This window comes from Microcaecilia unicolor, chromosome 1 (assembly GCF_901765095.1).
Source record: "Microcaecilia unicolor chromosome 1, aMicUni1.1, whole genome shotgun sequence".
Classification (NCBI taxonomy): domain Eukaryota; kingdom Metazoa; phylum Chordata; class Amphibia; order Gymnophiona; family Siphonopidae; genus Microcaecilia; species Microcaecilia unicolor.
In genome coordinates this window covers 575,177,076-575,202,500 of record NC_044031.1, presented here as the reverse complement: position 1 = coordinate 575,202,500, position 25,425 = coordinate 575,177,076, and the positions used below count along the sequence as shown (strand labels likewise).

Below are 25,425 nucleotides of genomic sequence, written 5' to 3'. Positions count from 1 at the left end.
CAACTCCACTCAGAATTGCTTCGAACTCCAACACCAGAGCCCTGTTATGAACAAAGTTGCTATGATAAGATTGAGGGATATTTAATGTTTGGCAATAACAGGAAAGCTTTAAGAAGTAGGATAAGTGCTGAACTTCATTTATTATGGAATACAATGAAACACAAATCTGAACCATTGCAAATTTCTCAGTGCTAGTTTAGATTATGTCGAAGATGGTTAATATGGTACTATACCTTGATGCCTTTGCTCTGGAGGCTGTTTTCTTGAGTTAGAGTAGATTGAAATGGAACATGGAACAATCCAGCATGTTCAGACCTGGGTACACTGGGTCTACGTGGGTTATAAAACTGCCAAAATGAGCAATTAATTAATTATTTGGTGCATGCTGCTTCTTTATAAAATAAAGTATAAACATATTGATTATTTATATTCTTTTATTGATATTTTATTATCAGAGTAAGTCATGTTCTCCTGCATCTTTTCACCCCTGTTCCTAGATTTTGGTTTCCTTGCGTGGATTCATACTCAGAACTATGTACATGGAAGCTGGAGTTCACAGTGGATGCTGCTATGGTGGCCGTTTCAAATGGAGATTTGGTGGAGACTGTTTACACTCATGACATGAGAAAAAAGACCTTTCATTACACACTGACTATCCCTACTGCATCTCCTAACATCTCTCTGGCAATTGGGCCTTTTGAAATCCTTGTTGACCCCTACATGCATGAGGTAATTGGTTACAAGTCTAAATCTGTGTTTGCTCTGTTTGCAGTTTTTTTTTTCTGACGCAGGGAATCAGGAAAAAGAGAAGAATGTTTTTGCAACTGGAAAACAGATGTTAATTTTCTGTAGGAAACAGGCATTGGTTTTCTTAACCTTATCCTGGAGGCACATGTCATTGGTCTGGATTTCAGGGTATCCATAACAGATAGACAATTTGCAAATGCTTACTCTCCAGTGTATGGAAATCTGTCTAGTTCATATTTATGGCTAGTCTGTAAATCTGACCAATTAGATGTGCCTCTACAAGATTGAGATCCACTGCAATAAAGGGAGAAGGGGGGGCTGATAAGGTAGCAGAAAATGCCACCTGTGGCAATGTCCTCTTCAAGGATGTGAGTGAGGGTATTGGATAACATGTACATCTATAGGATGGAAGAGATCCTGTCTAACAGATATGTTTTAGGAATTTACAGGTCAAATTATGTGCATGTAAAGCAGCTTTTTATAGAAACAAATTGTGACCTTATTTTTCAACAAGTGTGTGATAATTGAAACTGGGATGTGAGAAAACACTTTTTATGCCTTTAGAAACAAGAGTATATGTATGAAGAATAGTGCCCAGTAGGGGGCAGTATTGACTTGTGAATTAGAGTGCTGAATACTTTAACTGCAATTCTGCCACTTTGAACTTGTTTTACCTTACCTACAGTTGTATCCTTTATAAATTAAAAAGCTGCTGCTCAGATCTGGACCAAAATATTGTTTTTCTTTTCTCTTTTTGTGTAAAATTGTATAATAATTAGTAATTAAATTTTATAGTTGTAGATTAAAAAAAATATGAACTATTTACTTCAGGACATATGTGACTTGAAGTAAAATCTTTCAGTTTTAGTTAATGTTAAATAATATACTTTTATATGCGACTTGAGTGAATTCAGAAATGCTTTACACAGTCAGCTAGGTACTTTAAAAAATTGCATAGGGTATGTCCACATAAAAGTAGAAGACCTTGCACCTACTTATATGCAGTTATAAGTGTAGATGTTACTGAGAGCTGAGAATGGGCAGGGGGAAGGGTGGGATCAACACTTATATATTTTATAAAATTTGCATATGTGTTGATACTTACCAATATATACATGCATGAAGTGTCTCTTTCCTTGCAGCTAGTGGAAGTTTTTGGAGAAGCTATTCTATAGAGACACATAATTAAATATGTTACATTTATGAAATACATTCAAGAAAAAGAAAAAAAAATCAAAATTCTCATCAAAAAAATACATATATAAACATAAACATAATTGTAGCTGACCATCTAATGTGGGAATCATAAAAATGTACAACCAACCAATAGTTATAGTATAACTAGTTCATATTTTTCATCATCAGTTCAATGAACTGAAACTCAGTTGTGCACTTGTTCAAACAACTATGCTTAGATATCCCCAAAATAATTACATTGTACACATATCATAACTAAAGAAGTCAATAGCATGCTGTTGCAGCCAATCTTCAGTAATCTGCAGTAGCATCCAACATGATAATCAAGTTTTGAAAAATTGCTGTGATGATATTTGAATTGGACATGGTTTGACTATGAGATATCCCTGATGTAGTTTTTTGAAAACCTCATGTTGGGTGCTACAGCAAATCATTGAAGATATGGCTTAATGATAGATGTACAATGTGAATATTTTTTGATGATACCTAATTGTAGTTTTTTGCATGATTATGAGTTGATTGGACTGATTATGAAAATTGTGGTGAAAAGTTACACCATAACCACTAGTTGGTTATACAGATGTATGATTCTCTCATTTGATGGTCCATTATAATTATTTTTTGTTTATATATGCATATGCCTTTGAGGCATATTTTCAAAGCACTTAGCCTCCCAAAGTTCCATAGGTTTATGGAACTTTGGAAGGCTAAGTGCTTTGAAAATATGCCTCTTTATGTAATAAACACAACTTATTCATCTATGTGCCTTCCCTGCCTAGGTGCCCTGTTATACAGTAAAATTGCCCTCTTTGTATGTACCAACATGAAATATTTTCTTTTTATAAATAAATAACTTTTTCCTCCCTAGGTAACTCATTTTTGCTTACCTCAGCTGCTTCCATTGCTAAAACACACCACTTCTTATCTCCATGAAGTCTTTGAGTTTTATGAGGAGATTCTCACCTGCCGCTATCCTTACTCCTGTTTTAAGACGGTCTTTGTGGATGAAGCTTATGTTGAAGTAGCTGCATATGCTTCTATGAGTATTTTTAGGTTAGTAGATATGTGTTAATCTAAAAGTTTGTTTTATTGTTAGTACTCTGACCCCACCCAGCAACAGAGGATAACCTATAATCATGCTTCTTAGTGATTCAAACTGTCCGGTTTCAGATTGTAGTGTAACAACAAATAATCATGAGTAGTTGAAAGCTTCATATTTTGCTTGTCCTCTAAGCTTTAATATATGATGTTTTGGCATTTTGAGAGTGCTCAGGCCTCTTGTAAATGTTGGGGAAATTTTGTGCAACTATGCAATGCATAATTCTGCATTGACTTACATAATTTGGTACAGGGATCAAGAAGCAGCACTGCTAGTCATGTGAGTTAGGGGGAAGGTTTGGTGTTGGTCCTCAGGGCTGGAGGAAGGTAGTAGCAGCACCGTGGAGGCATAGCCTAATGGTTAGTGCAGTGGCTTGAGAACCTGGTGAACTGGATTCAATTCCTATTGCAGCTCCTTGTGACCCTGGGCAAATCACTTAACCCTCCATTGCCCCAGGTACAAAACTTAGATTGTGTGCCCACTAGGGTCAGAGAACGTACCTGAATATAATGTGTAAACTGCTTTGATTGTACCACAGAAAGGTAGTATATCAAATCCATTACCCTTTACCATGCAGAGTGGAAAGGAGGTGGGCAGTACCTGCTCATGCGAGGGAAGGAGGTAATGGCTAAGGCAGTATCAGCTGCATTGGGCCCCTGGAGAAAAGCAGCCACAGTGTTGACCCATTTGGCCAAATAGAGGAGGAAATCTTGGGGAAAGGATCCCAGGACAGAGAGACAAAACTAAAAACCCAGGGGGGGGGGGCAGAGTAGGAAAGCTGGAGGCTATATTTGGGGGTTGGGAAGAGGCAGGCAAAACTGGGGAGGAAGAGGAGGTTGAGCCTAGAAGAATCAGGGAGATAGAAGGGATAAAGTCAAGGCTTAGGGGGCAAAGAGCTACGATGATAAGCCTAGAGAAGATAGATGGGGGGGGGGGGGGGGAATCAAGCCTAGAGTACATAGATGATGGAAGGGGATCCTGGGGAATTAACTTTGGAAGAGGGGAGGGATCCTGGGGAATTAACTTTGAAAAGGGGGAGGGAATCTCACCTGAGACCAGCATTGTGTCAAATAAGAGAGAGCAAAGGGGAGGGAAGGAGGGAGAGAGAGAGAGGGAGTTGAGCCAGAGGACAGAGAACGTTGGTGGGGAGGGGGTTGTTTTGGACTTATGTTGGGGTTTCTGCAAAAAATAAAAAAATTAACAAAAGAAACAAAACTAATTGTGTCTTTGAACAACTTTTTCTGTAGTGCTTTTTAAATGAATTCTTTCTAAGAGACAATGATTATATTGCATAATTTTGTCTTTTGGTCAAATAAGGTATACAGAATGTGGCAAAATTTTCAAATATTTTGCACAGAATATTCTGCAGAATTCACCCAGGAATAATATTTTGGTTTCTTGAAACTGTTTCCCTTATTTTGAGAGCCTACTTGCACCTTTGGATTTTTGAGGTTGTCACTGCTGTGCCCCGACTCACCTTCCTCCTCCCATGGTCAGGCTCCACTGCTTCTTCGGGGCTTTTGGCGGGCCTCCTGTTCTTGTAGGTTGCCTGCATGGCCGTTTCTGGTGACCCAGGGTGATACTTCGGTTTGGCGGCCCGCTCCCATTCTGCGTCTTCAGCACCAGCTAATGCCAGTTCCCTTAGGCACACACACACACACACTGAAAAATGTATTTTAAAGGACCAGAGGCAGGAATTCGCCCAGAGATTATGACATGAAGCTGGGGCCTTATAGGGGATCCCGGGGCTCTTCCATCTTGCCTTTGCAAGGGGTTGCCTAGCCTTGTCTAGTGGGCGATGCAGTCTTGTCCCAGCCGTCTTCCAGTCTGTGTCTTCAGCCTTGTTCCATTAGGAGTCTTAAGTCTTGTTCCAGCCTGGTCATCTTGCCCTTGGGCCTCTAGCTGTCTCGGACCCCAGGTCTTCGGATCCCCTGGTTTCCGGTTCCTGCTACTCTCTGGCTTCAATCCCATTGAGCTAGCCCCAAAGGGCTGTCTTAGAGCCACTTTCTGTGCTGACTTCTCGGGGCACCCGCAAGGCTGTTTTAAGAGAAGAAATTATACCAACTCATGAACAAACTCCTGGACACCAATCTGGTCACTACATCGAATACAGACATCCCATCTGCAGATAAGCTTGCCAAATATTTCAATAATAAAATTGTAAACCTACGCAACACGCTACCTCAGGACAACACTGACATCAAAATCTTCCTTAATGAGTTGGACCCAATCACTGGAGAATTTCGGCTGACCGAACTTGGCTAAATTTCGCCCTCCTCACCGTCAATATAGTTGCACGGGCGATCAGCAGGTTCTCCAACACTCACTGTAAACTAGATACCTGCCCCAACTATCTAATGAAATCCGCCCCTGACCGCTACATAGTAGACCTCACATCCCACCTAAATTACATGCTACAGCAAGGTATCTTCCCTAAGGAAAATGGCAATATCCTACTCACCCCAATATCAAAAGACACCAAGAAAAAAACAAACGAAATCACAAACTACCGTCCAGTAGCATCCATCCTGTTGTCAGTCAAACTGATGGAAAGCATGGTAGTCAAACAAATAAAGATTATAAAAACAAATTCTCAATATTACACGAATCACAGTCAGGTTTTCGCCCCCTCCACAGCCCAGAAACTACTACTCACTCTCCTAGCCAAATTCAAGCAGGAAATAGCAATAGGAAAAAACATCCTCCTCTTCCAATTCGACATGTCTAGGGAATTCGACATGGTAAACCACAATATATTAATAAGATTACTAGATAAGTTCGGGATTGGTGGAAACATACTAAGCTGGCTCAAGGGTTTCCTAACCACAACAACATATCAAGTAAAATCAAACTCAAACATATCATCACCGAGGAAAGCAGACTGCGGAGTACCACAAGGATCACCGCTTTCACCAATCCTCTTCAACCTAATGATGACCCTGGGACCCCATAGCCCGGGACCCCCACCCCAGGGCAGAGGGGAGAATGAACACACCAACCCCCACGCCAAAGACAGGAGCAGTAAACAAAAGGGGTACTAGGCCCCAACCAAATACCAGGGGAAAAAGACAGCAAAAGAGAAGGAAACCTCAACACCCAGAAGGCAGAGGCAGAGCCACAGTACTCAGGGGGTTAAACTTACTGAGCCAGCAAGCAGGAACAGGAGGGAGAGAGATCCTTCAGTAAACAAACAACCAGAAAGAAAGCTGCTGACCAGCAGCCTGCTGAGTGGGTGGTTGAACTGAGCACAGCCCCCCACTGAGCAAACAAGCAGCTGGCTTCCCACAGAGACCTGCAAGCAGCCAGGGAAAGCCCAGCTGGAGTCAAGTGAACTGATTACACCCTCAAACACAGGCTGTAACCAGCATGGCAAACCAAGGGAAGGGAAAGAATCACTGAACAGGAAAACACAGATCAAAGCCAGAGCACAGCACACCACATGTTCTGGCAGAGAACTGCCCAGGCTTTTAGTCACAAAGAAATGTAACGCCAAAGCAGGGAAAGCAGAAACTTGCAGGCTAAAGTAAAACCCACTGACGTCAGTACAAACCCTGGCAGCCAATCAGGAATGAAGTCCATCCCCCTTCCCCTGCCAGACCGGCAGAATCATAACAGAATAATAGCGGAGATAGAGGTAGAGAGTTGCACGGGGACAGAAATCTTACCCATCCCCGCCCATCCCTGCTGGAATCTTACCCGTCCCCACCCGTCCCCACTGGAATCTTACCCATCCCCGTCCATCCCCGCAAAAATGTAACCCATTCCAACCCGTCCCCGCAAGAATTTAACCCATCCCCACCTGTCCCCGCAAGAATATCCCCACCCATCACTGTAAGAATTTAATGGTACTTAAAAGAAAATTCCAGCCAGCTCCCTCAGTCTCTCTCTGGATTTGAGCCACATCACTGTAGGCAAGGAAGGAATGGAAGCTGAAACTTGGAACACTCTGGTGTGCTCATGTAAGATTTGTCTCTGATTTACTGGCACTGTGTGCTGAGAGGTCACCAAATGCACGCGCCAGTAGGTCAGGTGACATCCGATGCTCATACCTGTGTCAGAGCTGAGGTCTGCTCATCAGCCCGGGAGCAAAGAGGATTAATTGTAACATAGTGACAGCAAATAAAGACCTGAATGGTCCATCCAGTCTGCCCAATGATTAATTCAACGAGTGTGATATTATATACTTGATTATGGTCTTTCTTTTGTGTTTCTGGAACATAGACCATAGAAGTCTATCTGGCCCTATCCTTATGTTCCAACTGCTGGAGTTGTCGTTGAAGCCCACTCCAGTCTATGCGTCTTCTCATTTGTGGGACACAGATCGTAAAAATCTGTCCAGCACTGTCCGTATGTTCCAGCCACTGAAGTTGCTGTCTAAACCCTTTCCAGCCCATCCTAAACCAGACTTCCATATATTAGACACAGACCATACAAGTCTGCCTGGTATCGGCCCTAGTTAATCACAGCCAGTCATCATCTAAGCATTACTTCACACATCCACACACACATGCAGCCATTTAAGGTTAGGGTTTTTTATAACTTCCATTTTCTAATTAGAGATCCTCTGTGTTCATCCCACGCCTTTTTGAATTCCATCATCATTTGTGTCTCTACCACCTCCTTAATAGAAGACTTTCCACATTTGTGCTGTTAAAGCAAGGAGGATGAGGAAGAGGAGGAGGAGGAGGAGACAGCACTCAAAGAGCTTGGTATTCGGTAGATGAGAGGCTGGTGCAGGTGTAGCTTACACTTCCACGAGAACCCCGCAGAACTGCTTCCATCCCCGTGGGAACCCCACAGGAACTGCTTCCGTCCCTGCGGGAATCCCGCAAATCCCGTTCCCGTGCAGCTCTCTAGATAGAGGGCAACCCTGTCATATATCCGTACTAACAACAAAGGGTGACAAAAAAAACCACCATTTATCCAAATCATTGCCTGAGGTGAAGCATACAATGTCTTAACTGCATTCAAAAAAAATTCTCCTACACCATATTGACGCAAAGTAGCAAATAAAAAGTTCAAAGCAATGCGATCAAAAGCTTTTGCCGCATCAAAACTAACTAACAAAAATGGCGTATGGGCACGTTCCACCTGTTCAAGCGAAATAAGAATTTTCCTCAAATTCCTAGTAATTGTACATCCTCGGACAAAACCAACCTGTGGCTCAGCTATCACAGAAGGCAGCACGTGAGCCAATCGATTTGCCAAGATCTTAGCAAACAATTTAGCTTCTACATTCAACAATAAAATGGGCCTATATGAGGAAGGCTGTGTAGGATCCTTCCCCGGCTTCAACAACAATATAATCTGTGCTAATTGCAAAGATCCAGGCAAACACCCGTCCAAAACAAACTGCGTAAATAGAGATTGCAATATGGGGACAATAGAAGATGATAAAAGTTTGTAAAATTCTACTCTAAAGCCGTCTGGGCCTGTTGCCTTATATAGAGCACTTTGTTGGATTGCCAAGGACACCTCCTCTTCAGTTATAGGCGCATCAAGCTTACATTTAGCCTCCCCCGAAAACCGTGGTAATTCCATTCTATTTAGAAATGTTTCTCCTTCCAAATCTTCTCCTACTGGGTGAGTATAAAGGTGTTTATAATATTTCTGGAAGACATCTGCAATCTCCAAATCTTTCCTCACCAAGACCCCATCTCCACGATCTATCTGAGATATATTAGAGGAGCCTCTGGATCTTTTAACTAAGTTTGCCAAAAGTTTCCCAGATTTGTTACCTTGATAATATGACTGAAGTTTATAATATTGTATCGCCCAAGCATGGAGAAGCTCACCCAAGGAAGTCTGTAAAGCCAACAGTAAGCTATGCTGATGTCAGAAAGAGACTTCCCATATTGAATACGCGCCTTAATCAGTTGCCGCTCTAACCGTAAAATCTGCCGATCTCTTGCCTTCCTCTTGAAAGAAGTATATGCTAAGATTTCTCCTCTCAACACTGCCTTGGCAGCTTTCCAAAAACGTACTGGGGTATGCACATGCTCTGCATTATTATTCTGATAATCATCCCACTTAAGCAAAAGATAGTCACGAAACTCAGAATCCCAATACAAATGCGCCGGAAAACACCAGCGATATGCCTTGTCCCCTAATGGTCAAAAAGTAAAGGAACACCATACCAGAGCATGATCAGATATGCTATAGGGGCCAATCTCTGCCTCCAGAACCAAAGAAAAAAAAGAGGAAGAGACCAGCCAATAGTCAATTCGAGACTGAGACCCATAAGCCCTCGACAAATGCGTATAGTCTCGATCCATGAGATGTAGTGTTCTTCAAATATCCAGAAGATGCAAATTAGAGCAAATGAAGTGAATACCCCGACTTGGGTTCCCAACTTCTCGTGAAGAATTTGGAGATCTATCCAAAGTTGGGTCATGTACCAAACTAAAATCCCCTCCCATAAAGACCGGAATATCAGGCAGCCCAAGAATCTTATGCGTAAGTATTTGTATAAATTTATGATCATATACATTAGGGCCATAGATATTACACAGGAGCAATGTTCTGTTACAAATAGTGACTTTGACAATGAGAAACCTACCATTAGGATCTTTCCAAGTCTGCAACACTTGAATGGCCAACCCTTTTCCGAAATAGAATCAACAGCCTCTACTTTAGGATTTATCGCTGGGGTCTCCACCAAATCCCTAACCCATCATCTTTTAAATTTCAGATGCTCTATGGTAGATAAATGAGTTTCTTGTAAAAACACCAAATCTGCTCTTTGCCGATTTAAAGCCTGCAAAATCTTTTGTCTCTTAACAGGGGAAGTTACTCCATTAACATTCCATTTAATTAACTTAATCGGGGGCATGGTTGGTAATAATGGCGGTACACCCAAAGGTCCAATAAACATAGGTCACGGGACCACCCCAGCTCGTAGCCCCCCAACCCAAAGCAACATTAAGAAATATCCGGACTATAGTCCTCCTCCCCACCACATTGTAACAGCCCATCATGGTAAAACAGCAAAAAAAGAAAAAAAACAGAAGTACCAAAACATTCCCCCACCAAAAAAATTGCGCAGATTCCAACCCTTACTCTAAATAAAAACAAACATAATTCCCTCCCTTCCACTCCCCCACCCTTATATTTTCCCTCCCACCACACAGCGCCCAATATAGGATGAGGCCCGTGTGGGAATCTCGCCCCTGAACCCCCACCTTCCTTGCAAACTTATTTAATACTAACATAGTGAAAGTACATCAGGATTTTGTATATAACGGTTACCAACAACATTTCTTTACACACACACATACAAAAAAGGGATCCTTCACCAACACGTCCCCACTCCCCAACCTCCCCAAGCCCTAGACCCTGACAACGGGCTCACACCAGCAAGCCACATGTCAAACATAGCAAACAAAGTCAGCACCATCCAGGTCCAATATTGAAAACACAGATCCCAAAATCACATTTGGTGAGGAGGGAATAGAGAGCAAGAAGAGAAAAAGAAAAAAAAAAAACCCCCACTCCACTACATAAGTACATAAGTATTGCCATACTGGGAAAGACCAAAGGTCCATCAAGCCCAGCATACTGTTTCCAACAGTGGTCAATCCAGGTCACAAATACCTGGCAAGATCCCCAAAAAGTACAAAACATTCTATACTGCTTATTCCAGAAATAGTGGATTTTCCCCAAGTCCATTTAGGAAGCCGTCCAAACCTTTTTTAAACTCCGCTAAGCTAACTGCCTTTACCACATTCTCTGGCAACGAATTCCAGAGTTTAATTACACGCTGAGTGAAGAAAAATTTTCTCAGATTTGTTTTGAATTTACTACATTGTAGCTTCATCGCATGCTACTATTTTTGGAAAGCGTAAACAGACGCTTCACGTCTACCTGTTCAACTCCACTCATTATTTTATAGACCTCTATCATATCTCTTAGGCATCCAGTCACCCAGTGTACATCTTATGAAGTCGCAGTTGAGATTTTCAATTCCAGTCTCATAAAATCCATCCTCCAAACATATCAAAGGCATACCCTGTGACATTCCGGACAAACTGTCAATGATTCTTATTCAAATCCACAACAGCTATACTTCTCCATATTAATGTTCACGGTTGATTGCTCAAAGATGGAAGATTTTTGAGAAATATTTTTGCCCTGTCTTCTGGAGCAAAAACGTTCGGTTTACCCTCTGTAAACACTTTAAGACGGGCTCGGGAAAGAAGAGCAAATTGGATGTGCCGTTGATGTAACTCTGCACATATCAGAGTATAAGCCTTCCTCAATAGAGAGACTCTAAATGAAAAATCTTGAAAACACAGTACTGGCTTATTTTCAAAAGTATGTGTCCCTTTGCTCCTAATAGCCCTTAGAATTTCAGTTTTGTGCACATAGTTCAAGAGCTTAAAAATAACAACTCGAGGGCGAGCTTCTGTAGGCCGAAGAGGGCTTAGTCGATGTGCTCTTTCAATACGCAACGCTTCCGCTTCAGATTGTAGTTGCAGTGTAGAGACCAAACTGGACTCCAAGAACCCCCGAAGCTTTGATTCAGCAATCTTTTCAGGTAAACCCACCAAACGTAGGTTTCCCCTTCGTGACCTATTTTCAAAGTCATCCAGTTTGTCCTCCAACTGACGAAACTTGTTGTGCAGATCTTCATTGCCCATAGAGAGTTGCTGCACGCGGTCTTCTAAGTCTTACACGCGCTGGCAATATGCAGTGAATTCTCCCTTTAATTATTCTAACCGGCCATCAACAATGTCTAGCTTACCGGTGACACACTGCAACCGCTTATCCAGCGAGGTATCAATAGCCTGTTTTACTTCTGTCACAATCTCTTCTACCCAGGCAGAGTTGATTGAAGAATGTCCAGGGTCACCATCCTCTGCCATCTTGCTCTTGCTCTGGCACGGTTTCTCTTTTTCTTGTCGCGGCATTCGCAGCGCCATCTTCTCCAACCGACTGAAACAATTTGCAGATCACAGGTTCAAGTTACAACCTTGCGTTAGCCAAGTATTTATCCAAGATGCACCCTCTAAAAGTAAATTTTTGAGGTTTGGGCCCAGGAGCCCATCCCACCAGCGCCCGCTTACTAGCACAGCATCATGTGACCTCCCCTCCACCTTGGTATAATTTTTATCAAGGTGGAAATAGCGAGCAGTGCTTCACAGGAACTTTTGTGCATCGGCCCCTTTTTCTTGATTTTTTACAGATATATTTGGTTTTTGTACTGATTTTGTATGAAATAAAAACATTTAAAAAACTGAGTTAGATGTTATAAGCCTTCTGCTCCCCACCCACCACCACCACCACCACCACCACTTTTCCTTCACAAAATTGTCCATCACAAGAGTGTGAACATCAGTGGCTTTGGTTCTTATGGCCTCTGACGTTCTTGATGATCCGAGTTGCAACCTGTAAATCTGAGGAAGCCTTCCCTTCCCTCCCTTCCATAACATATCGTTCCCATCCTATTGATTACAATTTATTCAGGACAAGGATTCTTCCTCTTGAAGACATTGTATGGAGATGTCCATCCCAAACAGTTTTTTGCACTTGGGGGGAACTTCAAGCTTCTCGTGCTTCCCATTCCATGAGTTGATGGAGTTGATTCCTCTATTTCCAATAACTGGGGGGGGGAGGGGGGGGCTCAGGTATTGTTCAAGATTGCAAAATACATTTTCTAGCTATTAAACACATCTTGCCAGTCAGATGAGTGCCCCCTTTATCCCTCCCTTTACATGTTCCAGACTTGTCCAATAGAAGTTGTTTAGGTGAATCCCGAATCACATAATCAAAAACTGAAGTTATGGATCCCTAAAATAATTTAATCGTTGGACATGTCTAAAAGGAGTGGTAGAATGTGTTCTCAGCCCCTAGACATTTAATGCATAATGACAAATCCAGACCACCCGATTTGTACCTGTGTAAAATACGCTCCGTGTAAAACTCTGCAATAACACTCTCGTAGCCCAGCATTTGTTGTGAGCCCCAAGGTACCTTTGATGGTGATTAACATTCCCCAATCCCCAAGGCTGTGCTCTATGTCCTGTTCCCAACTCTGTTTTATCCCCTTCATATCTTTCACTGTCTCTGATTTATAAAGTTCCTGGTGTAATCCTGAAATGGAAACCCTTCTCTCCGAGATCTCATGAAAAAAGGCACACAGCTTATCTCCCATATGAAGGACTATTTTACTCCAGTTTAAGGAATGCACATAGTGATTCAATTGGGCATAGGGAAATCAGTTTCCCCATCTTTCCCTAATGCATTCCTGAACTTCCTCAAAGGTAAAGAGCCTATCTTCCACAGTAATGAGATGAGCTAGGTTCATCACCCGGCTGCTTCCAAAGCTACAAAGGAGGGATTATCCATACCTGGGATTGAACCCATTAGGAAGGAGTGAACACAGGGTCTGTAGCGAAAAAAGAAAAGAAAAGTAGTAGGGGCATGTCACGTAATGCCTAAGCACTACCCCTAGCACCCACCTGGGGTTAACTCTGCGGCCACTTAGAGGGTCTGCTTATACCTGTGCATGTGCTCCTATACTGGCATAGCCTCCGCCCACCAACTGGGTTCTGCTCACCTCTGGGCGAGTCTCCCAACCGCAAGTTATTTCCCTGTTGGTTTCTAAGGACACTGGTGCCACAATCCCAGGGGTCCCACAGTGCCTAGAAAACACCCACAAACCAAGAACACAAACCACCAGGATTCTTAGTAAGTCCAGGACAACAGAGCTAACAAACTATTAGGTTTATTATTATCAAAAAGGTAGAACAGTGAAAAGGTGTAAACAGCAAAATGAAACAGGTAAAATAACAGGTATCAACATTAAAACTAGCTAAATATTGTCTTACTAACTAAGTAGTACCTGGGGAGTTCAGGAAAAATAACTGCTCATGGGATTTGAACAGGGTCTCAGTGCATGGGTCTTCACTCTCCACACTCCCACTCTGAGACTGGAGAAATTCCAGCACATTCTGGCTAGATCTTAGGCTTCAGGGCCAATCAGGACCCAAAACACTAGCACTAAGGGGTTTCTGGCCAATGGCACTGCACGTTACTCTCCCACAGGGGTTTTCTTCTTTCTCCTGTGGGGGAAGGTAACATCTATAAAGCAGAGGTCTATCACCACCTGCTGGCCAAACAAGGGAAATGCATTGATGGGGGGAAAAATAAAACATTACAGGTCACAGGCATGAAGGTCCCCAGTTTTTCTACTGGACATAGTACGCCATCTCTAAATCTATTGTCATATAATACTGACTACTAGATAACAAATCTTTAAGATGTCTGAGTAAGCAAGCTCGATTGTAGATGTGTATATTTAGGAGACCCATGCCCCCTTTTCTCCAATTGCTCAGAAGAAAATAAAATTTTAATTTGGTTTTATGTTTAGCCTAACAAAATTGGGAGAACAGTTCAAATGCCTAATATCTTTCTACAACAGTTAGAGGGGCAGAGTTTGCAGGACATAAAACCATTTGGGGAATATAACCTTATGAATAAGTCTGATTCTGCCTGCCAGAGTGTTAGGTAAATCTGTTCAACTTTCCAGTTTTGTTGTTATGTCTATCAATAGAAATCAAACAAAATAAAACATGGAAAAGAAAATAAGATGATACCTTTTTTATTGGACATAACTTAATACATTTCTTGATTAGCTTTCGAAGGTTGCCCTTCTTCCTCAGATCGGAAATAAGCAAATGTGCTAGCTGACAGTGTATATAAGTGAAAACATTCAAGCATTACTATGACAGTCTGACAGGGTGGGAGGAGGGGGGTGAGTAGGAAGTATGCATGGGGACATCAAAGCATATCATTGATATTCTAATGTTGCAGGAATGGATGCATGAATTACCCCTATTGTTAGCAGAATCTGTGGTACTTCAGGAGTCAAGCAGCACACACCAGAATGAGGGAGAAATCTTCTTTATTTGCCAGCAAACAAAGCAGGACATCAGTTCTAGCTCTCTTCTCTCTCTCTCAGCTCTCTGGATGTTATGGCTTCTGTCTCAGCTGCTTCTCTTCTTCTTCTGTCTGTCTTCCTTCAGCTCTCCTTCTCCTGTCTGTTCCTTCTGCTCTCTTTCTCCTGTCTGTTCCTTCTGCTCTCTTTCTGACGTAAGCTGCTTCTGCTCCCACTTAAATACAGTGCTATCCCCCTCTCTAGCCCCCCTTACTTTCCAGATGGTAAAGAATAGATTGGTTACCTTGCCTCAGCCAATCATTACTTTAAAAATATCAGTTACATAGGTTCCAGACATTCTAAACTGACCCATGACCTGAAGCCTCTCATGCTAGACAATTTGGCACCAGTCTCTTACATTTTATTATTATTCACATAATCCCAGCCATAGCTTAAACTGCTAACTGGACTCTGGCATTCATTAAGGGGTCAAGGGCCAGTCTTACTTAATAGCATACAGCTATAGTTTGTTATTACTTTCAAAACCATTCCTATACTTAGCTAATCAATCAAGGAGAAGAGAGCTGACTTCTCTGACCTCTTTCACTTATTAGCTTCATACATTGAACCAGCCAGAACTATGGCTAAGTCAAACCATATGCTGATCTCTTCAACTACAGTTTTGCTTAGAAAGCAACACTGAGTTGAACAGACATTCTACACAGAAACAAAACTTATTAATTACACAGAAAAACATATTCTAAAATACACAGAATCAATATTCCTTATAACAAATCTACATATCAAGAACTTCTAAAATCTAACTCATTTATATCTAGAATTATTTAACCAGCTTTAAACTACTTTTAAACTACAGCATGTCTGGCTCATGCTTTGTTCATTCATAATAGTATACAGATGTGCCAGCATTTAGCAATCCATCAATCACAAGGGACAGAGTTTCATTTCTCACTGACCTTTCTAACCTTTAGCTTAGCCAAAGCTAGACTTTCTAAGTAATCTAAACCATCTGCCATTCCTCCATCACTTGCAGAACTAAACCAAACTTTTAAACACCAGATTTTTAAGCAGAATTAACACTTAATATGATTTCTCAGAATTAATCAATTTCTTTTGCCCACTGCCTCATTCCCCCCTTTGAGACTAAAATCAGCTTATGCAGAGATAAGTCTCACAACTCAAACTCTGGAGATTATAGTGATCCTAACTAAGAATAGGCTTGTGAATCACCATTACCCTACTTGTTAAGGTTCGACGGCATACTGCCGAAGCACATGAGGCCAGGAAACAAAACAACAACCCTGCTAAAACTAAAACTATTAGGGAAATAAACAAAGGACGTATCCAGGAGGTCAATGACCACCACCAGGAGGTAAGGTCTAATCCTCCTCGGTAATCCTCCACATTAAGGCTGGCCAACTGTAGGACTTTATCCATAGCATGCCTAACTACATGCGTCCTATTTATGACAATAGTACAGCACTCTGAAGAATTTAGCACTGTGCAGAGGCCACCCTGGGCTGCAAAGAGGTAGTCAAGACCCATACGGTTATACCGAGAAACTATACTTAATTCATTAATTTGATCCTGCAATGCATTGACTACCACGTTCAGCTCATGAACTAAAACATGGAGTAGAGACTGAAGTCTCCGGGTAGCCATGCCCAGTTCAGTAATACCCGCTACCGGACCCCCAATTGGAATCCAGGCCGTAGCAGAAAGGGCTACAAGTCTCTTTTTAGTCAGAGGATAAGTAGAGTTAATATACTGGAGGGCTAATTCAATCGCCTCATCCTCTGTGGCAACGGAGGAAGGTAAGGACAAGGCCTCTCGCTTAGAGCGGTGCTGGGATGGTGGCTTGAGGAGAGGAATAACTTTAGGAAAATAATTCAAGGTTACCAATACACAAAATTCATATGTGGGGGGAAGAATCATGTGGAGGACATTATCACAGAGCCAGTAATGACCAAGGAGAGGGCGAGGAAAGTTCCCAATAAATGTTGGCACAGGATGGACACTAGGATGCCCATAATGCGAGCCCCTATCCCAGGGGGAACTAAGAAGAAATGGAGACTTTGTACACCATAGGTGCCAATCCCCAATTGTGACAGGCTGCTCATATGGTGCAAACCCTTCATACCCCGGGGACTTATGAAAGTAGAAAATAGGCCGGGACACTATAGTCTTCTCAGTAGTAAGGTTAGGAGCCAGATAATCACCTTGGTCATAATCTGCAGGTATGGTAGTAGGGCACATAGGAGTACCTGGAGAGACTACCCACACAGATTCCCCTTTTTCTGGGAGAACATTAGTATAGTTACAGGGAATGGGAAGAACAGTTGAGATGTTTCTTGTTAAACAAAACACTCCAGAAGCTGGATAGGGAGACGTAAAGACTGGCCTTAGAGAAGATTCAGAGGGGGAAGTAGCATTATAAAAGGACCACCAAGTATAATCCTGGCTCCAAGGGCCTGAACTCGAAAAGTAGGGAGGTATAAGAGCTGGGAGCTGCACAGGGACAGGAACAGCTGGGACATCTGTAGTATAAGGAGAAAATCGGGAACACACAATACAAGGGGAAGTAATCTTTGCCTGGCTAATTAGTTCCTGGACTGAGTGTAACCAAAGGTTGGAGCGAGTTGGGGTATTAGGAAAAAGGAGGCAAGGAGTAGAAAACAACAAAAGCATCCAAACTACTAACATTTTCTTTCTTCCTAATCTAAAACAAATACAGCAACTAATTAAGCAATAATATTCCAACAGTCTGTGCTAGTCACAGATTATTCTAATATAATGTTCTCAGTCTTTGAGTTCTTATACCAGTTGGGATAGACCCTAAACTGACAAGGATCAAGCTCTCAAATTCCAAGAAAGCCAGAATCAGGACAAGAAAGAGTCTCAGTGTGAAGCCGAAGTTCAGCAGCTCCTGCAGTATGCAGTTGACCCTTCTTTTCAGCTAGTAGATTCTTTGGTTCGGGTCAAGCGCAACTTCAATGGCTCCGCTGGATCACTTTCTGCTCTCCACTGTTTAGGCTCCGTCTGATCCGTGCTGGGCTCAGTCTGATCAGCAGACTTAATTCGAGACCAATGGACCCATGGAGTTATCCCTGCGACCTTCACAGCTGTAGGGGTAGAAAGCAAAACAGTAAAAGGTCCTTTCCACCAGGGCCCCAAAGGCTGGAGCCTCCAGTCTTTCACCCAAACTCTATCCCCTGGCAGGAAGGAATGTACCTGAGCCTGGAAGGGGACAGGGTTTATTTCTCTCACATAAGACTGAAGCTCAGAAATTATCTTGCCCAAGAGGGCTACCTGCTCCTGCACCTGGGCAGACCCTAAAATCCCTATGTCTCCCTTAATTCCCTGCAAAATGGCTGGGGGCTTCCCATACACAATTTCAAAGGGAGAGAGGGCTGTTCCTTTAGTTGGGGTGCATCGGAGGCGGAAGAGGGCTAGTGGCAGTGCCTGTGGCCATTTCAGTTGGGTTTCCTGACAAATCTTTGCTAGGCTATTTTTCAAGGTTCTGTTTGCTCGCTCAACCTGCCCTGAACTCTGGGGACGGTAGGCACAATGCAATTTCCAGGTAATGCGCAATGCGCGGGACAGGGCCTGAAGTGTAGCTTCAACAAAGGCGGGACCATTATCTGAACCTATGGCAAGGGGCAGTCCATACCTGGGGATGACATCCCTAAGGAGGGCTCGAGCTACTTCTGTGGCTTTCTCAGTGACTGTAGGATATGCTTCCACCCACCCAGAAAAGGTACAGACCATGACCAAGAGGTATCGGAGCCTACCGCTCCTGGGCATTTCTGTGAAGTCTATAACTAGAGACTCAAAGGGTGTTAGTCCTCTGGACTGAACTCCTGGTGGAATACGGGGTCCCTGACGAGCATTATTCTGGGCACAGAGAGTACATCGGGCAGAGGCAGTGGCAACCAGACTATCCAATCCTTCCAGCACCACTACTCGACTGAGTAGGCGAGCTAGTGCTGTTTTTCCTAAGTGTGATAGGTCATGAGCTTGAGACACTACAGGCCAAGCTAGGTGGCGTGGCACCAGAACTCTGGTATCAGGGAGATGTAACCAGCCATCAGGTCTCCTTACTGCACCTTCCTCTTGAGCCCATTTCTCTTCCGTTTGGGTATACATAGGTGTCCATTCTTGCAGTCGAATTTGGAACAGGGGGGTCACAGTACTTGCTAAAGGTCCTCGAGCAGCTTCCTTGGCCACCCGATCAGCATGGCGGTTTCCTCGGGCCACTGGAGTATCTATCCTTTGGTGTCCCCTGCAGTGAATGACAGCTACCTTCTTAGGGGCCCAAACAGCCTCTAGCAACTGAAGTATTTCAGGTCCATACTTAACAGGTTGGCCTGCGGCATTTATGAGTCCCTTTTCCTTATACAAAGCTCCATGAGCATGTAGAGTTGTGAAGGCATACTTGGAATCAGTATAAATGTTGGTTACCAGTCCTGCTGCTAGCTCCAGAGCTCGTATGAGGGCCACAAGTTCTGCTTTCTGGGCTGAAGTTCCCTGGGGCAGGGCTCTTGCTTCTATCACCTTGTCCTCTGTCACCACAGCATAGCCTGCCAATCGCTTGGAGTTCTCCACGTAACTGCTTCCATCTGTGAAATAAATTACATCTGGGTCCCTCCAAGGAACATCTTTAAGATCTGGTCGACTGGAGTACACTTCATCCATGGTTTGGATACAGTCATGATCCGGTGGTCCCTCAGATGCTGGCAAAAGAGTAGCAGGATTGAATGTAGCCACTGTTTCCAGGTGTATCCGTGGATTCTCACACAAGCTAGCTTGGTACTTAACCATACGGTTATTTGTAAACCAGTGGTTGCCCTTATACTCCATGAGGGTAAGAACTGCGTGGGGGACTTTAACAACCAGTTCTTGCCCCAAGGTCAGCTTATCAGCTTCCTGGACCAGTAAGGCTGTTGCTGCAATGGCCCTCATGCAGGCTGGCCATCCTTTAGCCACTCCATCCAGCTGTTTAGACAGGTATGCAACAGGCCTCTGCCAGGATCCCATCATCTGGGTCAGCACACCCAGAGCAACCCCCTGTCGCTCATGGACATACAATGAGAAAGGTTTCTCCACATCAGGAAGGCCTAACGCAGGGGCTTGGAGTAGGGCTTTCTTTATGGCAATGAAGGATTGTTGAGCAGTAGGTCCCCATTCAAATGGTTCCTTTTCACCCCCCTTTGTGGCCTGGTAAAGGGGTTTCGCCATCAATGCAAAATTTGGAATCCAAATTCTGCAGAATCCGGCTGCTCCCAGAAATTCCCTAACTTCCCTTCTGGACTTGGGTTGGGGAATTGCAGCAACTGCTTGCTTCCTACTGACATCCAGTCTCCGACTTCCCTGGGAAATGCAAAAGCCCAGATACTTCACTTCTGACTGACAGAGTTGGGCCTTTGAGCGTGAGACCTTATAACCTGCATCCAAGAGTAGCTCCAGCAATTCTCTGGTAGCCTCAAAACACTCTTCCTGAGTCACTGCTGCAATCAGGAGGTCATCTACATACTGGAGTAAAACTCGCCTGGAAGGCTCAGATTTAAAAGTCTTAAGGTCTTGCCCTAGGGCTGTCCCAAAAATGGTGGGGGAGTTCTTGAACCCCTGTGGCAGGCGGGTCCATGTATACTGAAGCTTCCTTCCTGTTACTGGGTTTTCCCATTGAAAGGCAAAAAGCAGTTGACTGGCGGGGGCCACCCGAATACAAAAGAAGGCATCTTTTAAATCTAGTGTCGTGAAATGGGTAGCTCCAGAAGGTATCAATCCCAGCAGGACATATGGATTAGGCACTACAGGGTGTAATGAAATAGTGGATTTGTTGACCACTCGTAAGTCTTGGACTGGCCGGTAGTCCTCAGTCCCTGGCTTCTGAACTGGCAATAGTGGCGTATTCCATGGAGACTGGCAAGGTCGAATAATTCCATGGGATAACAAACGATTCAGATGTGCTTGAATCCCTTCCAGAGCCTTTCGGGGAATTGGGTATTGGCGAAGATGGATTGGCCGGGCACTTGGAAGTAAATCTACATGGACAGGAGGAATATTTCGGGCCAACCCTGGGGGATTATCTTCTGCCCATACCCCACTGACCTGAAAGCTGTCTACCAGGGGTAGGTCAACTTGGCCATGCGACTGATGCAGCCGCCATTCTTCTTCAAGGGGGCAGCAGAAACTCAATATACCCTTAGGGCTGGATATCGGGGGCCGAAAGGAGACTGAAGTCTGGCTATCAGAGTCAAAGGAAATTTGGGCCCTAAGCTTGGACAGCAGGTCTCGACCTAACAAAGGGATTGGACAGTCTGGCATATACAGGAATTCATGAGTGACTATGTGTGAGCCTAATTGGCATCTACGGGTCGTCAGGAAGGGCCTCCGGTTCTGCACCCCCGTGGCTCCCACCACTCGGACAGTTTTTCCAGACACAGGCGCTAATCGCTCCGTCACAACAGAATGTTCAGCTCCTGTATCAATCATGCATGGAATTGAGCGGCTCCCTATAGTTAACTTGACCATAGGTTCCTGGGAGCCCAGTTTGTAGGAACCTGGTCTGTCCTATTCGTCCCATTCTGCCATCTCGGCTATCCCAATGATGTCAGATTCAGCAGGCTCATATCTTCCCTCTCGAACTCGGCCTCGGCTTCCTCGATCTCCTGGTCCCCTTCTCAGTCCCTGGCGCCTCATTCATCTTTCCAGTGCCCTCTTTCCTTACAGTAGGCACACTGGTCCCTCTCCAATCTTGGTCTGGGATTCTCCCCCCTTAGCCGGGATTGATTGAAGGAATCTCGGGGCCTGGCTGGTGGTCCGGGGTCCCACTTTGGCTTCCCATTAGCTAGAGGTCGACCTCGGTTAAGGGTGGAATTAGTAATGGCTGCCGCTAAAAGGTCGGCCTTCTTCTGCATCTTCCGGTCAGCCTCTCGGCGCACCTCCTGATCCCTATTAATGAAAACCTTGGTTGCGATCTCAATTAGCTGGGTGGTATTCATCCCTGCGAATCCCTCCTGACGCTGCAACTTCTTCCGGATATCTGGCATACTCTGGGCCACCAATGCACTATTCACCATTCTCTGGTTTTCTAGTGCCTCAGGGTCAAATGGGGTGTATGTTCTGTAGGCTTCAATTAGTCGCTCTAAAAAGGCCCCAGGGGATTCAGTTGCCCCTTGGAGAATTTCAGAGACCTTTGCCAGATTAATGGGCCTCTTTATGCCTTTCCTCATACCTTCCAGCAAGTCCCGGCAATAGCCAGACAACAGTTCATAGTGCTGCTCATTATTTGGATCCCAAGCTGGAGCTGCGCGAGGGAACCGAGCTCTAACCCATTCCTCTAGGTTCTGTGTCCCCTCGGGGGCACGCGCTCGCGTGATGGCCTCAGCATTTTGCAAAATCTTCCGCCTCTCCTCAGTTGTGAAGAGGGTCAGGAGAAGTTGTTGACAATCAGTCCAGGTTGGGTTATGGGTGGCCATAATGCTAGCCACTAGGTCCACCACTGCCTGAGGCTTTTCAGTATAAGAGGGGTAATGCGTCTTCCAATTCAGGAGATCGGTGGTTGTGAAGGGTACATACTGGTAGGCCTGTGCCTGCATAACCTGGCCCTCATTATTAGGATCCGGTCGAGTGGTGGTTACCTGACGCAGGGGCAGAACTCTCGAGGAGGTGGGAATGGAACCTGAGGTAGAGCTAGGAGCTACCCTCCTATCATGCTCAAAGGTGATTGCAACAGGTCTAACCCATTCAGTGGAGGTGTGTTGAACCCGTGAGGGATGGGGAGGGGTACTCATAGACTGAGAGGTGGTCACAGGTGATTCAGTCCATTGAAAGGGATGCCGGGCCCCTGATGAGTGGGGAGGGGTATTAGAAGGAGAGGCTGGGCTGTCGGGAGTTGAGGAGTCAGGGAGTGGAGCCCAAAGCGGGTCTTCGGAGGTTAGCAGGGAAGGATGTGGCACAGAAGGGTAGAGGCCGGATGAAAAGTCCAACCTAGGATATGGCGGGTTTTGCACAGAAGGGGAGGAACTATCCGGAGAAGCCTGTGCTGGAGAGGCTTGGGCTGGGCGGCGTGGATCTCTGGGGGTGGCACGGAACCCCAACAATGGGCCATAAGGTGGTGGCTCAAGGTCTGAGGGGTCATCAGAGAGTATGGGTTTCTCGGGCAGGGTAGGGGCGGAAGCCACCGATTGGGTGGTAGGCTTCCTGGGGCTCTTTCCCTCTTCTAGTTTAGATTTTCTAATCTTTCTTTGAACGCGGCCTAACATGAATTTTACTGGGGATCCCATATAAGTTTTCAACCAAGAGGGAGGGTCAGTCACAAGGCTGTCCCAGGAATCTATATAGGGGAGTTGTTCAGAATATTCTGGTTCTCCTACAATTATGCTGTAGACCTTCCGGATTACTTCAATATCTAAACTGCCACTAGAGGGCCACCCCACTCCCATAGATGGCCACTCAACTTCACACAAGGTTCTTAGAGTACTTGAGCTTAAAGTCTGTCCATAATCATTAATTAAAAATCCTTTTTTGAAATTCTTAAGCATACAATCTAGGGGAGTATCAATTTGTCTAGACGATTTCCCTCCCATAATGCTTACAGTTACAACACACAAAAAGGGAAGGAGTTTTTGAGAGTGCAGTAAGGGGTCCACACTCTCGAGACACAAGGTAAGACAGACAACAATCGCTTCCTTCTGTCACTGGCCAATTGAACTCGCGTTAATTGGAAACGCAGTTATAAGAAGTCCGCACTCATTTAACATTCAAGCATCACACATTCCATACAGAAAATCCCACCCAACAATTTCAAATTTCTCAGATACAGATAAGCTCAAGCGGTTTCGCTTCTAATCTCCACTAGACTAAAAGCTACTAAGGCCTTCGCTGAGAGTTGATCAGACTCCCCTTCCCTCAATTTTTGAGGGGCTGGTTTACAGTTTCCTAGCTAGGATTACAATACAGAATACAGAATACATACCCGGCGAATGTTCCTCAGTCAGTTGGGTGCCAGAAATCGCTGCAGGGTTCGAAATCCCACTTCTGACACCAAGAATTGTTGCAGGAATGGATGCATGAATTACCCCTATTGTTAGCAGAATCTGTGGTATTTCAGGAGTCAAGCAGCACACACCAGAATGAGGGAGAAATCTTCTTTATTTGCCAGCAAACAAAGCAGGACATCAGTTCTAGCTCTCTTCTCTCTCTCTCAGCTCTTTGGATGTTATGGCTTCTGTCTCAGCTGCTTCTCTTCTTCTTCTGTCTGTCTTCCTTCAGCTCTCCTTCTCCTGTCTGTTCCTTCTGCTCTCTTTCTCCTGTCTGTTCCTTCTGCTCTCTTTCTGACGTAAGCTGCTTCTGCTCCCACTTAAATACAGTGCTATCCCCCTCTCTAGCCCCCCTTACTTTCCAGATGGTAAAGAATAGATTGGTTACCTTGCCTCAGCCAATCATTACTTTAAAAATATCAGTTACATAGGTTCCAGACATTCTAAACTGACCCATGACCTGAAGCCTCTCATGCTAGACAATTTGGCACCAGTCTCTTACATTTTATTATTATTCACATAATCCCAGCCATAGCTTAAACTGCTAACTGGACTCTGGCATTCATTAAGGGGTCAAGGGCCAGTCTTACTTAATAGCATACAGCTATAGTTTGTTATTACTTTCAAAACCATTCCTATACTTAGCTAATCAATCAAGGAGAAGAGAGCTGACTTCTCTGACCTCTTTCACTTATTAGCTTCATACATTGAACCAGCCAGAACTATGGCTAAGTCAAACCATATGCTGATCTCTTCAACTACAGTTTTGCTTAGAAAGCAACACTGAGTTGAACAGACATTCTACACAGAAACAAAACTTATTAATTACACAGAAAAACATATTCTAAAATACACAGAATCAATATTCCTTATAACAAATCTACATATCAAGAACTTCTAAAATCTAACTCATTTATATCTAGAATTATTTAACCAGCTTTAAACTACTTTTAAACTACAGCATGTCTGGCTCATGCTTTGTTCATTCATAATAGTATACAGATGTGCCAGCATTTAGCAATCCATCAATCACAAGGGACAGAGTTTCATTTCTCACTGACCTTTCTAACCTTTAGCTTAGCCAAAGCTAGACTTTCTAAGTAATCTAAACCATCTGCCATTCCTCCATCACTTGCAGAACTAAACCAAACTTTTAAACACCAGATTTTTAAGCAGAATTAACACTTAATATGATTTCTCAGAATTAATCTCTTTTGCCCACTGCCTCACTAACAGGATGTTTTCACTTATATACACTGTCAGCTAGCACATTTGCTTATTTCCGATCTGAGGAAGAAGGGCAACCTTCGAAAGCTAATCAAGAAATTTATTAAGTTATGTCCAATAAAAAAGGTATCATCTTATTTTCTTTTCCATGTTTTATTTTGTTTGATTTCTATTGATAACCTTAAGAGTGGACTAACATGGCTACCACACTC

General features: G+C 43.9%; 1 protein-coding gene across 1 annotated transcript in view; it reads left to right on the top strand.

Moving 5' to 3' along the window:
• The window catches only part of TAF2 (TATA-box binding protein associated factor 2), a 377,955-nt gene that overhangs the window by 62,649 nt on the left and 289,881 nt on the right, over window positions 1-25,425 (top strand). The window contains exons 6-7 of the mRNA XM_030218511.1: window positions 498-729; window positions 2,813-2,997. Coding sequence (XP_030074371.1) covers window positions 498-729; window positions 2,813-2,997 — 417 coding nt within the window. The remainder of the gene's footprint in view (window positions 1-497; window positions 730-2,812; window positions 2,998-25,425) is intronic.